Genomic DNA, 15,206 nt, shown 5'->3' on the forward strand with positions numbered 1-15,206 from the left:
TTTTCATTTGATGCATGTAAGTAAATGTATTCAAGGAGATTCAAGTGTGTGGGAAAGTGCTATAAAGTAAAGGAAAATTATGGTACAATGGCTATAACTCATAAAGAGTAATAAGAAGAGAGAGTGTCTAGAGCATTTGACTGAAAATAGAAAAGATTATATCCTGGTGAATTGAGTTAATTTCAAATATATTACAGTATGGTTTTCTATCATGTGTACTCTCTCAGACTACATTAATAAATGAAAGAGTGATGAATAGTTCTGGGAACTTGTAGTGAAACTTATTAATATTTCAACATTATCACTGAGTATCTATGTCAACACACATCAAAAATGCATGAGAAATGACTACCTACACTCACAAGTTACACCCATTAGGAATATATATGAGAAATATAAATGGTATACATAAATTTGCAATGTGAGTATAGGTAGAATGTATAGCAAAAAAAAAAAAAGCTACATAAAGATCTCACATGGAGAAGTATGTCAAGCAATTAAAAGCAAATTAACACTTGCAATCAGTTTGGAGTATACAGTATGACCACATAAAATACCAACATATTTCAAATTATGAATCATCTTAGAAATTACTAATACTAAAAAAAAAAATTAAACATAAAAGTAGCAAAACTATGTAGCCACTCTCAAATAAAAGTGGCTCATCAATTCTATCCATGATGTAACTTTGGAATCCCCTACTTAAAAAATAAAAACCAAAAGTTTGGTTTTAAATGGCCTGATTTCTAATTTTAAATTGATCACCAAGAAGTAGTAAATTCATATTAAAATGAGTCATGGCAGTTTAAAAAAATAAATCAATACACAGTTAACCCAATCATTTCCAAGTGGTTAGGAAAGCAAACCAGTGTATATCTATAGCATACAGAAGATGTTCAATTCAGCTGGGGGGAGGTCAAACTGATGATTTAGCATTAGACATGAAGGCGAAAATGCCTACCACAGAAATGAGAGATATAAATCACTCTCAAAACAGCAACACCAGGGTAGTGGCTTTCACATATGACACCTTATTTTATTTTACTTTTTTAATGATCAAAAAGATTCATGCACAAAAAGTTTTGATGATAAGCTCGTACTTAGAAAAATAGTTACATCATTTTTAGAGAAAAAGTACTTACTGGCTACTAGAAGGTATAGTAATAATATATTTTTAAAGACCTTCTAGGATAATAGAAATTTTTGAATGATCAGGGGCTACAAAACTAGATTTCAAGAACCCAGGCCAAAAAGAAATAAACAAATGTTTGAAAGGGAAAATTTGTTTTGCACTTTTCGTTTGCTTTTTGATTCTTGTTTTGGTTAAATTACTGCAGATTCCCTTAGGAATAGAGAATTTTTGTCATAGCCCAGAGGAAAAGTATGAGTGGATAAAAAGGTTCAGTTCTGCCCCCTGCCCCATAGGGATGGAATGCTGGAATAAATAGTATCTATGGAGTTCAGTTTCTTCTGCAAGATCAAGGAATTCTAAGCAATGTTCTCTAGTTGGTCAGCTAGTTTGTTTGCCTATTTACTCATTCCAGAACATTCCTGTCTTTAGATTTTCCGCACTTGTTATTCTCTCGAACGCTCTTCCTTTAGATCTCCTTGTGATGATGTGACCTCAAAGCTCTTCAGGTCTCTTCCTAAAACACAGTCTCATTAGACAGTTCTTCCCAGAACATCTTAATGTAATAGTGACCAATTTCTTCCACCTCCACACAGCCTCACATCCATATCCCGCTTCCTCTACTTTACATGTATCTCTATTTATCTCTCTGTCTATATATATATATCTATATACCTTCATACCACAAGAGTCTGTGTCTAACCATGGAAACTGTGGACATCTAGGCAGCACAAGTCATATCCACACACCCACAAGAATGCAAACGGCAGCCTTTGGGATGTATAGTGCTCACCCTGCACCATCATGTGCAGCTTCCTTGAGACTGGTATTTGCAAAACACAAAGTTGATCATGCTGTTCCCACTGAAAGCCTATCCACCTCTCCTGATTATCTACAGAATAAATTCATCCTTCCTGATCAGGTCCCTACTGCCTTCCCAAGCAACCTCATCTCCATTTCCCTGCTACATTCACCCATGCAGCAGTCATTATGAACTTGTGCACCCCTACCGCCCATCAGTGCTCTTACATATTCCAGACTGAGTTATGCGTACCCCTCTGCTCTCTCACTGCAGCCCTTCGTATGCTTTAATCTTACCGTGCTTTACTTCACCTCGTATTATTCTGACTCTGAGCTCCCTGTGCTGAGGCACTTTGCATCACTCATCCTGTATCCTCAGCATGTAACACGGGGTCGAATAAGTCAATTACTACTCAACAAATGAACACATCACTTAACTTGGTAATCCATAAAACAATTCAAATATCAAATTATTGAACAAATTTGAGCACATTTTTTAAAAAATTTTTTTTAATGTTTATTTTATTTTTGACAGAGAGACAGAGACAGAGCATGAGTGGGGGAGGGGCAGAGCGAGAGGGAGACACAGAATCCAAAGAAGGATCCAGGTCTGAGCTGTCAGCACAGAGCCCAACATGGGGCTGGAAATCACAGACCGTGAGATCATGACCTGAGCCAAAGTCGGATGTTCAACCTCCTGAGCCACCTAGGCGCCCCATTGAGCACATTTTTCTTAATTTTAAGAGGGAGCAACAGTGTCCCACTGAAGCAGATATAAGGGATTATGTGTGGATACACCGTCTCCATCTTGGTATTAAACACCCAGAAATTGAGTTAATTGTTTTTTAGGGTTGGGAGACTGAAGGGCTGATTCAGGCTAAGCATATACTTTAGGTTTATCTGTGTTCATTTACTGAAAGTCAGTAGCTTTTTCTGAGCTCCTTCAAAAGAAGAACAACCCGAAAGCGTTGATCTCCCCTGGTGAGAGAATGAATGCCTCTCGGATTCACCGGTCAGTAGACATGACGGTCACTATCAGAGATCTCGACTTCTACCTAATGATGTGAATCATAGCTGTTTCTTTGGTAGGACACAAGTGGGGATCTGAAGGTGTCCCAAATGTGTTAGGCTTACTAAATAAAAATATAGCTTCTTTTAATGAGACAAGAATCTAGGAAAGATCTGAGAAGTCCTTTGACATGTTGAGCTCTTTGGCTTTTTCTCTGGGCACAATCAGCTCAGTTGGTTACATTCTCATCAGCAGATAGAAGAGAGACATGATCCAAATACTCTCAAATCTTTCAGTCAAGGGGTGCAAAACAAGATGACACAGTACCATTTTAAGCCGTGGACAAACTTCCCTTTTATAGACTGACAAAAAGCCAATTCTACAAGGAATGTTCATTTTTGAGGTTTGGGAATATCAGCCCGTATGTTTATATTAAAACACACTTGAAAACCATGTTTCTCCTGACAATAATTTCTTTAAAAAAAATAGTATCAGTGAAGTTTGTACGAAAAACACTATTATCTTTGTATTTTATTTTCTTACACTTCAATATAACGTATGCGATTTATAGAAATGGGATAGCTTTAAAAAAAAAAACTAAGAAGGCACTTGATAGACTTATTTCCCTCTACCAGATTATATTTAAAGTAACAATGAGTTTAAAGATAAAACATTTGAAATTATTTCATAAATGATGGATACGTGGGATTCGAGGTTCAAAAAACTGCTAATTTAAAATTTTTTTTTTCAACGTTTATTTATTTTTGGGACAGAGAGAGATAGAGCATGAACGGGGGAGGGGCAGAGAGAGAGTGGGACACAGAATCGGAAACAGGCTCCAGGCTCCGAGCCATCAGCCCAGAGCCTGACGCGGGGCTCGAACTCACAGACCGCGAGATCGTGACCTGGCTGAAGTCGGACGCTTAACCGACTGCACCACCCAGGCGCCCCTAAAAAACTGCTAATTTTAGATAGTTGGCGGTTTAGAGATATTAAAACCACAGCATAAAGACAAAAGCTGCCTTCATAAAGGAATATGGGTTTATAGAAAGACACATTTGGATTTGAACTTGAGCTCTGCAAATGACCAGCAAATTACGCTGGAAGGACCAGCGTATGGCATTTTCATAGTTCTGCCAAAAAGTAGGGTGTCAGTTACAATTCCTTTGTTTTCACTTTCTTCCTATCTCTTGCACTGTTCTCTACTATAATTTAAAAGACATTAACAAAATCATACAGGAAGAGATTAAGAGAAACAAGAGGAGGTATTCAAACGGTTCAGGATGAGAAAAATGAAAACAAAAACACAAACAAAAACCACTCAAGATTTCTGACCCTGTTTTATCATTAAATGCACTTTTCTAAATGAAGAACCATGATGTTTGAACTAGCAGCAAAGTTTGAAATAAGAAGAGGGTATCTAACTTGCTACCATATCGGTTCTTTCAAAGAACACTTAGGTGAAAATGTGCTAAAGATAACGCTCTTCATTTCCAGAAATTCAAGCAATTTTTAAGAAGGTACCTTCACATGAGCAGTACTCATGTGAACAACACTCATGTGAACAACACAAGGGTTAGGGAGGCTGACACCCTTTGTGGTAAAGAATCCACGTGTAACTTTTGACTCTCCCCAAACTTAACTACTAATAGTATACTGCTGACTGAAAGTTTTATCAATAACAGAACCAGTCAATTAACACCTATTTTGCATATGTATTACATACTAAATCCTTACAATGAAGTAAGCTAGAGAAAAGAAAATATTAAGAAAATCATAAGGAAGAGAAAATACATTTACAGGATTCTACTGTATATATCAAAAAAAATCTGTGTGTAAGTGAACTCGTACAATTCCAACTCATGTTGTTCAAGGGTCAACTGCAATAAAAACGGGGAGGAAGACAGTGAAGTGTTTTAATTAGCTTAAATGTACTTGACAATGAACCATTTAAAAAGAATATCCTTTTATCAAGTGCCAACATCAGAGATGCTAGCCGAAGCAAAAAGTTACTAATGCTATTAATTTTGTTGCTTTTCTTCCCTCTGAGAATCATAATGAAGATCAGTGAGGGTAGACTACTCAGATATGGTAGGAGTTCAACAGTCACGTGCATGCACCAATTCTCAAAGGACTGACACTGAGAAACACAGGTATGTCTCCTTAAAATCGTCATCTGCTTCCCTCACCCCCACCCTACCCTTTCTCACTCACTGTTACTGAGTTACTATACAGGTTTCCCCCACTATCAGAAAGTAGAACACTCTCCTATGAAGCCTTTGGTAAGCCAAAATGGTGTAGAGCGAAGAATGACCAGTAAATTTTATGGAAAAGTTTTTGAGCATTTCCAGACCCCCAAAATAACCTCTCTTAGGCCTTTGTGATGCCTTAGGGCATGTCTTGCTAACAAAGGCACACAATTAATGGAGATAAAGCACAGCTGTTCACAGACACAGCTCAAAGCTCTGAAAGCTTGGTGCTGAGATGCTGAGTGTGGTTCCCAGGGAGGGAGCCTGGTGGAGCTGCTCTCGCTGCTGAAGAGTAGTGGGGGGAAAAAAAAAACCCAACAACAATACTGAACACCATTTTTGCTTTTCACCGTTTTTTTGTAAAGATGAAAATCCTCTTTGGATTCCTTTCAGTTAGCAAAAACAGGTGCTAACATAGGTCTTTCATAAAAGCAAAGTGGCATAATGGGAACTTTTGAAAGCAGGGGATGCTTGTATCTAGATCCTTATTCTTCTAGTTTAAGGTCTGTTCCTGGTTATGCTGAAATTTCTCTCAGGAGATGTTCTAATTCATTTACACTTTAGTCTGAACAAAGTTGATTATCCTGCTCCCAGTAACAAATGAGGGGTATGAATGTTTGGAATTAGAGAAAAAGAAAAAAAGGGGGTACATAAATTAGAGGGTCTGGGTAACACAGCCAAACTGTACCTATTTAAAAATATCATTGTTTTGCCTGGGGTTAGAGTTAATTACAATAATTTGCTCTAATCATGCGCCTGTACTTCTCTTTTTCCAAACACTTATTTCATAATTACGTTTGTCAAGTTGTTAAGGGTAACAACCCTATTTTACCATCCGAGGAAAAAAACAGACCAAAACAAAACAGATGTTCTATGAATTGCTGGAAGTTAGTTTTGTCACAATTACTGAACACATGGTTTCTGACTCGGACAGTATCTCCGCAATTAAAATGAGAAAAGGGCAGAGCCTGCCTGTGGGCCTCTCTGTGGCTTTTACCAATGTATCTGAATTTGCTGATCCTAAGCTGATAAATGGCAATCAAACGAACCAATGAAGGTGGTAGAAATGATAAGTTCAAGCGCAGTTCTCGAACTATACACACTGAAGTAACCTCACTTTCCGCTCTAATCCCAAGCAATGCTTTTTTATCTACAGACAGGAATAGCTGAATATTTAGAGAGGAGGATGCAATTCTGGCTAACAACTGCATTTCAAAGCAAAGGAAACCTTTCTTAAACTGAAGACTTAAAAGTTCATTTTACAAACCAGTAAAATGCAGAAAACCAGACATTAGGAAAACATTTATTAGTATATTAAGCTTTATGCTGTTGTAGATATACAGCGTCAATAAAGTAAGGCACCATATTGAAAACTCAAACTATGATGATTATGGCATGAGGCAAGACTATGAACCTGAATGGGAAGGGAGAGAAAGAGGAGCATCTGTTGGAGGTATTTACCCTGTGGGTTACCATCTTGTAAGGACTGCTCAAGGACAAGGCAGTTTCATCCATTCCTAGTGTCAATCTTCCCTAATATCCTCCTTTCTCATCCTTTGCCTTCTCTTTCTTGATTGACAAGAAATTTACTGGCACCACTGCATTGGTGGCCAATGTATTAAGAGGCCAGCCTTTGAATCCTCTTAAATCATGACTCCTTTTGCCTTTGATTGTTAAGTCAAATGTGTACTGGTTGCCCAAGAATTTATAATATGTGATCTCTAATAAACATAAGTCTTTCATTTTGTTGTCTCTCTACCTGTAGACATGCTTCTCAATATGACTCTCCCAACAAAGTTTTGCAAGCACAGGAAATAGGTCAACTGGTGTCTTCTGGAATCTTCTCATCTCACATATGCCAAACTGATGTTTTAGACTTTTATTATTTAACATGTTATTTTATTGATCATAGTACACTGAAATCTTTGCTTGTTTGACAGCTTTTGAGTTAATAACTGATAGCTTCTGAGAAGGCATCAAGATCCAAAGGCAAAACAGAAAGAGAGAAAACAGAAAATAAACGACAGCAACATGCATTAAAGAATCAAGGAGAAACTAAGAGAGGAGCAGAAAGACGTGCTTATGACTGTACACATTGAAAGTGAACTTTAGGTAACCTAAGTACAGATTTTTAAAAAGTGTCTAACAAGGATTATATATTTATTTGTCCCAGAATAAAATTGTTCTCAGTATATTACTGTAAGTTTTGAAATACACCCGTATTTAAGAGGTCTCTACAGAGCACACTTTGTGCTTCCTCTAACACTTTCTTTGTACTTCCTGGTGTTTACACACACATACTCCGTCTTGAACGATGGTTAATTAACTATTGATGGGTCCTGGCATTCTAGGGCTTCCCAGGTGACGGCTCCGTATTCTTTACTAATCGTTTAATGAAAACACTTACATGAATAATGAATCTGGCATTTCCCTAGATACACATGCAACTTTTGTAATAGTAATAAAGGCAGGCATATGCAGTTAAACAAGATACTGTGGCTTGAAAATGTTTTCACAAATCAAGTCAGAGAGGTTATGCTGAAAATGAAGCTCCAGGTTTTGAAGCTGCTGTTAAATTTTCACATTAAAATATGCTGTATGTTATAAGCTCATAATATTAAAAGAAACAGTTATACTTGACAAGTTAATACCGTTATTTGTTAAGTCCTTAATAAAGTAAGCACAATTGAGATCTTCATAATCATGGTTCCGAACTTCAAAGTTTGAATTAAAAGCAACATACCCTCATCTATAAACACACGTACACACAAACTATACAATGTCTCATAATGACGCAGGAAAACGATATGATTAAAATGTCTATGAAACCTACTATTCACCTTAGAATTGAAACTTGTCATTATTTAGTCCAATTTTAGACATGGATCTTAAGACTTAGATTACACAAACCAGGCCTGATCACTGATTTAGTGGTGACTAAGCATGCCACCATTTTAAATAGGATTTCATCAACCCCTTTGATTCAATACCAATCTTGGCTCAAATGAACATTTGCTTTGGAGAAACTAAGTGACTACAACCAGTTATTTGAACACATGAGTGAAAAAAAGTTTTTTTATAGGGGTTGAAATGCAAGAATATCATTGGAAACAAACATTACAAGTACTCTTAGAAAAAGATCCATTTTTGGAGTCAGAAGTCCAAAACTTTGCCTTGTTACTATTTATCAGATGACTCTGTAGGGGTCATTTAACTTCTCGGATCCTGAGTGCCTTCATTTGTACAATTAGAATAACAGTATTTGCAACATTTTAATTTCCTAGTTGTCGTATACTACACACTATTACTATTACCATCAATAATTATATTCCTAATTCCATAATTAACTGAACAGCCTTCTATGTGCCAAAACTTTATGGCTCGGTTTTTATATAACTTTTATATAACTTTATATATATTTTTATATCACATCCTCACAATGGTCCTATAAGGTAAGTGCTCTGATTTTTTATACAGATGAAGAAACATCTCAGAGTGGTTAAATAACTTGCCAAAAGCCACACAACTATTAAGAGCTTAAATATAAATTTGAATTCAGATCTTTGACTCCAAATTTCATTTTAGATCCACTGTATCCTGTTTCCCCTAATATACCATATATATTTGTGTGTATGCAAACATATATAATATAAACATATAATATGTATTACCTATAGAACACAGAAACATATTATTCATTTTATATATACACGTTTTCAATTCTAAAATGCCATACTAGTGTGTGTGTGTGTGTGTGTGTGTGTGTGTGTGTGTGTGTGTTAAAGATTACAAAGACTAAGGCATGGAGCAGGGTCAGTACTTAGTCAATATTTGGGAAAAGGAATTAAAATATGGGAAGCGACTAAGATCATTTTGAGTGAACTGTTAATCATGTATCAGCAATAACAGAGGCTATTTAAATCCCATTCTTATGTAAGATTATGTTTTTAAAATTATTCTATAGAAAAAAACATACAAAGACTGGTCATAGGTTCAATTCTAGATACAGAATTACCAATGATGGAAAAGCAACTATCTTCCATAAGCAAGGGATGAAACCTAACTTTATGGTCTAGATAAACGAAGAGAGACAAGATCTCTTTAGGGGCGCCTGGGTGGCTCAGTCAGTTAAGCATCCAACTCTTGATTTTGGCTCCAGTCATGATCTCACAGTTCATGGGATCAAGCCCCCCCATCGGGCTCTGTGCTGACAGCACGGAGCCTGCTTGGAATTTTCTCTCCACCCCGCCCCACCCCCGCTCCTCCCCAACTCAAGTGTGTGCACGCCTGTGCTCTCTCTCACTCTCTCTCAAAATAAATAAATACAATTTTTTTAAAAAATGGAGACAAGATCTCTTTAAAAATTACATATGATTCTGAATTTTCAAAGCGATGAAACATCATCTTCCATATTTAAAATTTCAAAAAAGCTATTCTGTACTTTCCTATCAAAACAAGATACATAATACTTGCCATATTTTATTTCTCTTGACTGTTGTGTGGGAATAGTAACAATGATGATGATAACTGACATTCAAAAAGAACAATATATTTTTTTCCAGAGTTAAGGAGAAGAGGTTAGAGATATTAGGAAAGATGCACAGAAGTCTCATTTCTAATACAAGCACACATTTTCAGCTATGTAAAATACTCCATGCTTTCCCCTAATCTGCTCCCGAAGAACGTCAGGCCGGATGCAAGGGTGCTGACATGTGTGCCCATTCAGAGCTAGAATGACAAGCCCTGGGACCAGAGATGCTGCTGCTTCCATTACCCACTGAATACCGTGGCGATTCTTAGTTCATCCTGAGAATGTGGTACTTACTCTTGTACTGCTCTGGCTATGGAAAGGGCCGTAGATCCAGTCTCATTAACGCTATCTAAGGTCACATTTGGCAGGTCATCATCGTCACTGTCACTTTTACTTTGTCTGGGAGATAGGCCTCGGGGGTCCATTTGTGCTGGGAAAAAAAGGCATATATAATGAATTAAAATTAGCGTGCAGAAAGATAACCTTGTCCTGGACCAACATCAAGCACGGCATGTCTCGTCTGTGCCTATCGCGCACATGGAACTCTCTAGAAATCCCAGGAATTAGTGAAAGCGGTGCATTTAATGGACTGAGCGCTCACTGACTTTTCCCTTGTTCACTTGATTTACAAAACCTCAATCAGCTCTCAACAGTTTCAGGGGATGACTACAGAACAGAAACTATAAAATCCACAATACTATTAACTCCTGAGTGGTCAGAAGCTGATTAGGTAGCTCATCAGTTACTGTGCAACCCCCTGGCTCTTCCTTCTTGCTTCTGCTGCCAGAGTTCAGGCCATTTCACTCTCGTTAGCATGTTCCCTGGAAGGTGGGGAGCACAGATTTTACCTGCCTATATAGCTCTCTTAATAAGCCTAAAGAAGAGCAATGTTTACAAGACTAAAAGTTGTAGGTATTTCTCATACTTCAGTGAATACTGTCTCACAGTTCATTACTGCTCTAAGTGGAGATCTGAGTGCCCCAAAATGACAGAAGTAGCAGCATTTTAAGTGTATGTTTTATGTGCCAGAAAGTGTTCGTCTCCACACTGATTTCATTTTTCAGAAAGGCATTTCCAGATAGGATTCTCCTCCCAACGTGAACTTGCCAGCAAAGCAAGAAATAGCCCTATGTTCTGTGACCCCTGCTGACCGGGACCATCAGATCCTTTCAAATGAGAGGATTACCATCAGCATTTAGTATGTGAATGCATATTTTTAAAAGTTAGATTTCATTTCCACTTCCTCCTCTCTATGAACAACCTTAGCATCCACCACTGTCTAGGATTTCCATCAGCCCTCACCTCAAGCACAAAATAAGCACACCTTCTAAATTAAAAGTATTGGACTAGCTACACAACTGCATTATTAAAATACATGACTTCAGCCCCAGCCAGCTGCAGCCAGACTTCTGCTCTTCAAACCTGCCTGCGAGAGATTTCTAAAACCACCACTGCTCACAAAGAAAAACAAAATGAACTTCACATCATGGTTACAATGACATCTTTTTACAATTTCTTTTTTTTTTAAATCATTTTTTTCGTATTGTAAATTGTACGTTAGGTAGAACCACTGGGAAATGTTGATATTTCACCATTTTTTACCCACAAAAAGACCATTTCTTGTGAGTCTACCTAATACTTACAATATGAATAGAAAAACCTAGAGAGTTTCAACATAATTCTAACTAAACTTGGCTAGGAAGGAACTTACATCTGTTAAATCCATTACCCTAGTGTATGTGACATACATTCTGCCTGTAAACATAAACACACCAGAATATATTCTGAACAAAGGAAGGGCTTGGTAAATGTTTGTTAAAAGAGAAAATAATCAATTCAAACAATCTAAAGCAGTGGTCCTCAACCAAGGACAAAACTGCCCCCCACTCCCCCTAAGAGACATTTGGCAATGTCTGGCTTGTCACATTCTGATTTGTCACGACTTAAGGGGAAGGGGACCTAGTGGGCAAAAGTCAAGGACGGTGCTAGATACGCTACAATACACAGGTCAGTCCCCCATGACAGAGAATTATCCAGTCGAAAACGCCAATAGCATGCAAATTGAGAAACTCTGATCCAGAGATTTAAGAGTTTGGGTGCCTGGGTGACTCAGTCCGTTACGCGTCCGACTCTTGGTTTTGGCTCAGGTCATCACGGTTGCTGGGATCGAGCCCCGAGCCCTGTGTTGGGCTCTGTGCTGACAGTGTGGAGACTGCCTGGGATTCTCTCTCCCTCTCTTTCTGTCCCTCCCAGTCCCCCCTCCTCTCTAAGTCAAAATAAATAAACAAACATTTACAAAAAAACTTTGGATGTATAAAAGTGTCACATCTTATGACTTCTGGTTGTATAACTACATTGTAATTTCAAAGCCACTATCCAATGAAGTACACTATATGTTGGATTATTCATATTTTCTAGTCCTGTCCTCAAATTAATCAAGTCACGGTCATGTGACTCAGCACTCACAACTTCTCCAAATGCAGTATTCAGTTTCTCAAATGCCAGGAGTCATGCAGTGACACTCATCAAGAGTTATTGTTTTCTTTGTATGATACACAGTGGGACAAAAACACTGTTTATTTTCCATCTGATCTCTAAAGAAGATTCCCTAAATGAAGGATGTTGGGGAAACTCTTCAGGGAGGAAAGTAACCAGTTTCACAAGCATCTGACAACAGAGAGCCACCTAAGCATTCAGTCACTCCGAAGGCACTGAAAGCACCGAATCATTTAAGATTTATTTTGACTGAAGGCAGCAGAAACTGACTCAGGCCAACCTATATTAAACAGAATGCACTGGAAAGCCATTGAGCAGCTCACAAAATGGAAGGTAAGGAGGTAAAGATGAACAGCTATCACTCAAGCAGCACAGCACACAGGAATGATATAGGCATTTAACAGGAATTCATAGACAGCGTCTTTTTGGGCAGCCCTAGAGTAGAATGATTCATTTGACAGTCATTCATGACTACTCAAATTGAGCCAAGAAAATGAGTATCAGATCTATCTAGGCTTCCAAATCACATATTGTGTGGTGTTACATATGCCTGTAAATGTCAGCAACTTAACATTTAAAGTTGTTGAAACATCATCTTGCCTGTGCCAAGATACCAAATTAACAAACAGCTAAAGAACAGAGAATATCCTGGTGGTCCCATTTTGCCCAAGAGAACTAGAGCCTCCGTGGAGAAGTAATAAAACTCAGGGAAGACACGGGCAGTTCACCAATAAGCTCTCTGGCTCTGACAGCCTAACTGTAATAATGATTCCAGACAACTGGTGTGAGAGTTGATCATCTCAATTATGTTATGTTTATAACTTAATGAAAGTTTAAAATATGTTAAACATGGTATCTCTTTTGATGTACTTTTCAGGAACATCATAATTGAGGATTTCTTTCCAATATTTTCAATAAATATTATGAAATACATCTGCTACCATCATGCTGGGAAACTCTTTTTTACCCATACCTTCAGCCAAGCTGAGGAAGTAATTAGAAAGGCTTTTTAAAATCTGCATTGCTGATTAGGTCAGATGATTAGCTTATCTACATACTTGCATAATTCTACTCTATTTTTATTAAACGTGGGATAGGAACATCTACCCTAGTTCACCTCTATTAGTCTTCCAGTTCCTCAGCTCATTTCAGAAGCACAGATTCTCTGAGGCACCCATTCAGAGAAAACGGAAAAGTTACCCGGGCACCAGAACTAAAAACCCATCTACTCCTCTAAGTAAGAGAGCAGCAAATCAACTATAAACATCTGAAAATGATTTACATTTGAGATTTTGTTCCTTTTCAGTGATACAGGGATCATATAGCTTTGGGTATCCCAGCTCATTGTTGATGGTGGCGTCATTGCTGAGTTGGAGGTGCTGTGGAATAGGGTGTGAGTTTCATACCATGTGACAAATCCCTAAGAAGGGAACCTCAGAACCCTAACACCTGTACTTGAACATATTCACTCTAATTTTCTAATATGCATGTACAATAAACTATTCCTGTAAAGATCCTCCCAATAAATCATGTCTCCATATATCCATGCCCTTGTGTGGCTGCTTCCCATAATGACTCCAGACTTGGCTACATGACTTGATGTGGCCAAAGGAATATTAGCAAACACGACACAAAGCAAAAGCTTGTAAAGCACTTGCATATTGGGTTTCCCCTGGATCTGTTACTGTTTTTAGAACCTAGCCACCATGTGAAGGAACCCAAGAAAGCCTAAAATACACGCTGTTCAGCTGGAAGCCAACACCACCTGAGGTAAGTGACTCATTTTAGAATGACTGGTGACTTTCCAGCCACCAGATGATTGTAGCCATGAGTGACCCCGGTAAAACTAGCATGAGAACCGCCTGGCTAAACCCATCCCCAATTTTTGACTCACAGGATGGTAGGCAAATAAAATAGTGGCTGTATCAATTTAGCAGATTTGGGGGTGCTCTGTTATATGGCAATACAAAATCAATGCACTCTCCCAGATTATTCCAGAAGTTTCCGGGCAATGATGTGGAATGATGTGTAACTATGATTACAGTGAGCCCATCATACTCCTCTCTAATCTCCTCCCAGGAGGCAACCCAGACTTAAGCAGCATAAATTTAAGTCGGCTATTAATAGAAGTATGGAAAATAAAAGTCACATATTCTGTATTATTTACTTCTCAATCCAAAATATTCAAAATGTATTTACAGTTACTTTGGCTTTAGAGGTATCTTTGATCCTTGACCTGCCTCAGGCAGGATTCTACTGGAAGGGTCCATCAGTTGGTATTACTATTCGGGTGAACAAAACTTTTCTATCCCTTTTCTCAAACTCCTAGTGATAGGAGGGTCATATGGGTAGATCGTCCCAAGTAAGGGGCTAGCCAAAGCTAGTTTCATACGTTTGCCTCTCTTCAACTCACATGGGGCACTTGAACTTTACTTCCCCTCCCAGTAACAGTAAACTGACATAGACACAGGGACACCAATGTCCATTCTCACCTCCCCCACCTCAGCTTAGGTGTGGACAAAAGATTGAATGCTCTATCTTACGCAGAAATAAATTGGCCCATTCAGCTATTCTTCAAGGAAAGGAAGTTCTTCCATATGGCACCATATTAAATGCAAACAATACAACAATCTATGAACATACACTGAAACTTTAAGACTAACATGTCCTAAAAGTGACTCACAGAAGGATTTATTCAATCCCTTTCGGCTTGGCCTGCCCAGGCTGAAGGACAGGGGACACCCGCAGAGGGAAGGGCAGGAGGCAGCTGGTGAGCAGAGGCTGTGGCGCTGCCAGCCTTTCCTTCCCCCTCTCTCAGCCACTGCTAGGCTGCCTGGTGCCTGCAGAAGCCCTCGCTGTTCATCCTACCAAGGCTGAAGCATGTCCCAATTAGAGAAACACTGGCTTCCACAAGCGCTGCTGCTTTCTGCTCGAAAGAAGGGAGTGGGAGAATGGGGAGTATTGAGGGGAGGAAAATGAACACATGGTGGT

At 38.5% G+C, this 15,206-nt stretch overlaps 1 protein-coding gene across 2 annotated transcripts in view; it reads right to left on the reverse strand.

Annotated features, from left to right (window-relative positions):
* Positions 1 to 15,206, reverse strand: part of KLF12 (Kruppel like factor 12) — a 432,669-nt gene that overhangs the window by 104,346 nt on the left and 313,117 nt on the right. For both annotated transcript variants that reach the window (XM_032592010.1, XM_030311978.1), the window contains one exon: positions 10,014 to 10,149. In XM_032592010.1, the coding sequence (XP_032447901.1) occupies positions 10,014 to 10,149 (136 nt within the window). The remainder of the gene's footprint in view (positions 1 to 10,013; positions 10,150 to 15,206) is intronic.

The sequence above is a fragment of the Lynx canadensis genome, chromosome A1, assembly GCF_007474595.2.
Source record: "Lynx canadensis isolate LIC74 chromosome A1, mLynCan4.pri.v2, whole genome shotgun sequence".
Lineage (NCBI taxonomy): Eukaryota > Metazoa > Chordata > Mammalia > Carnivora > Felidae > Lynx > Lynx canadensis.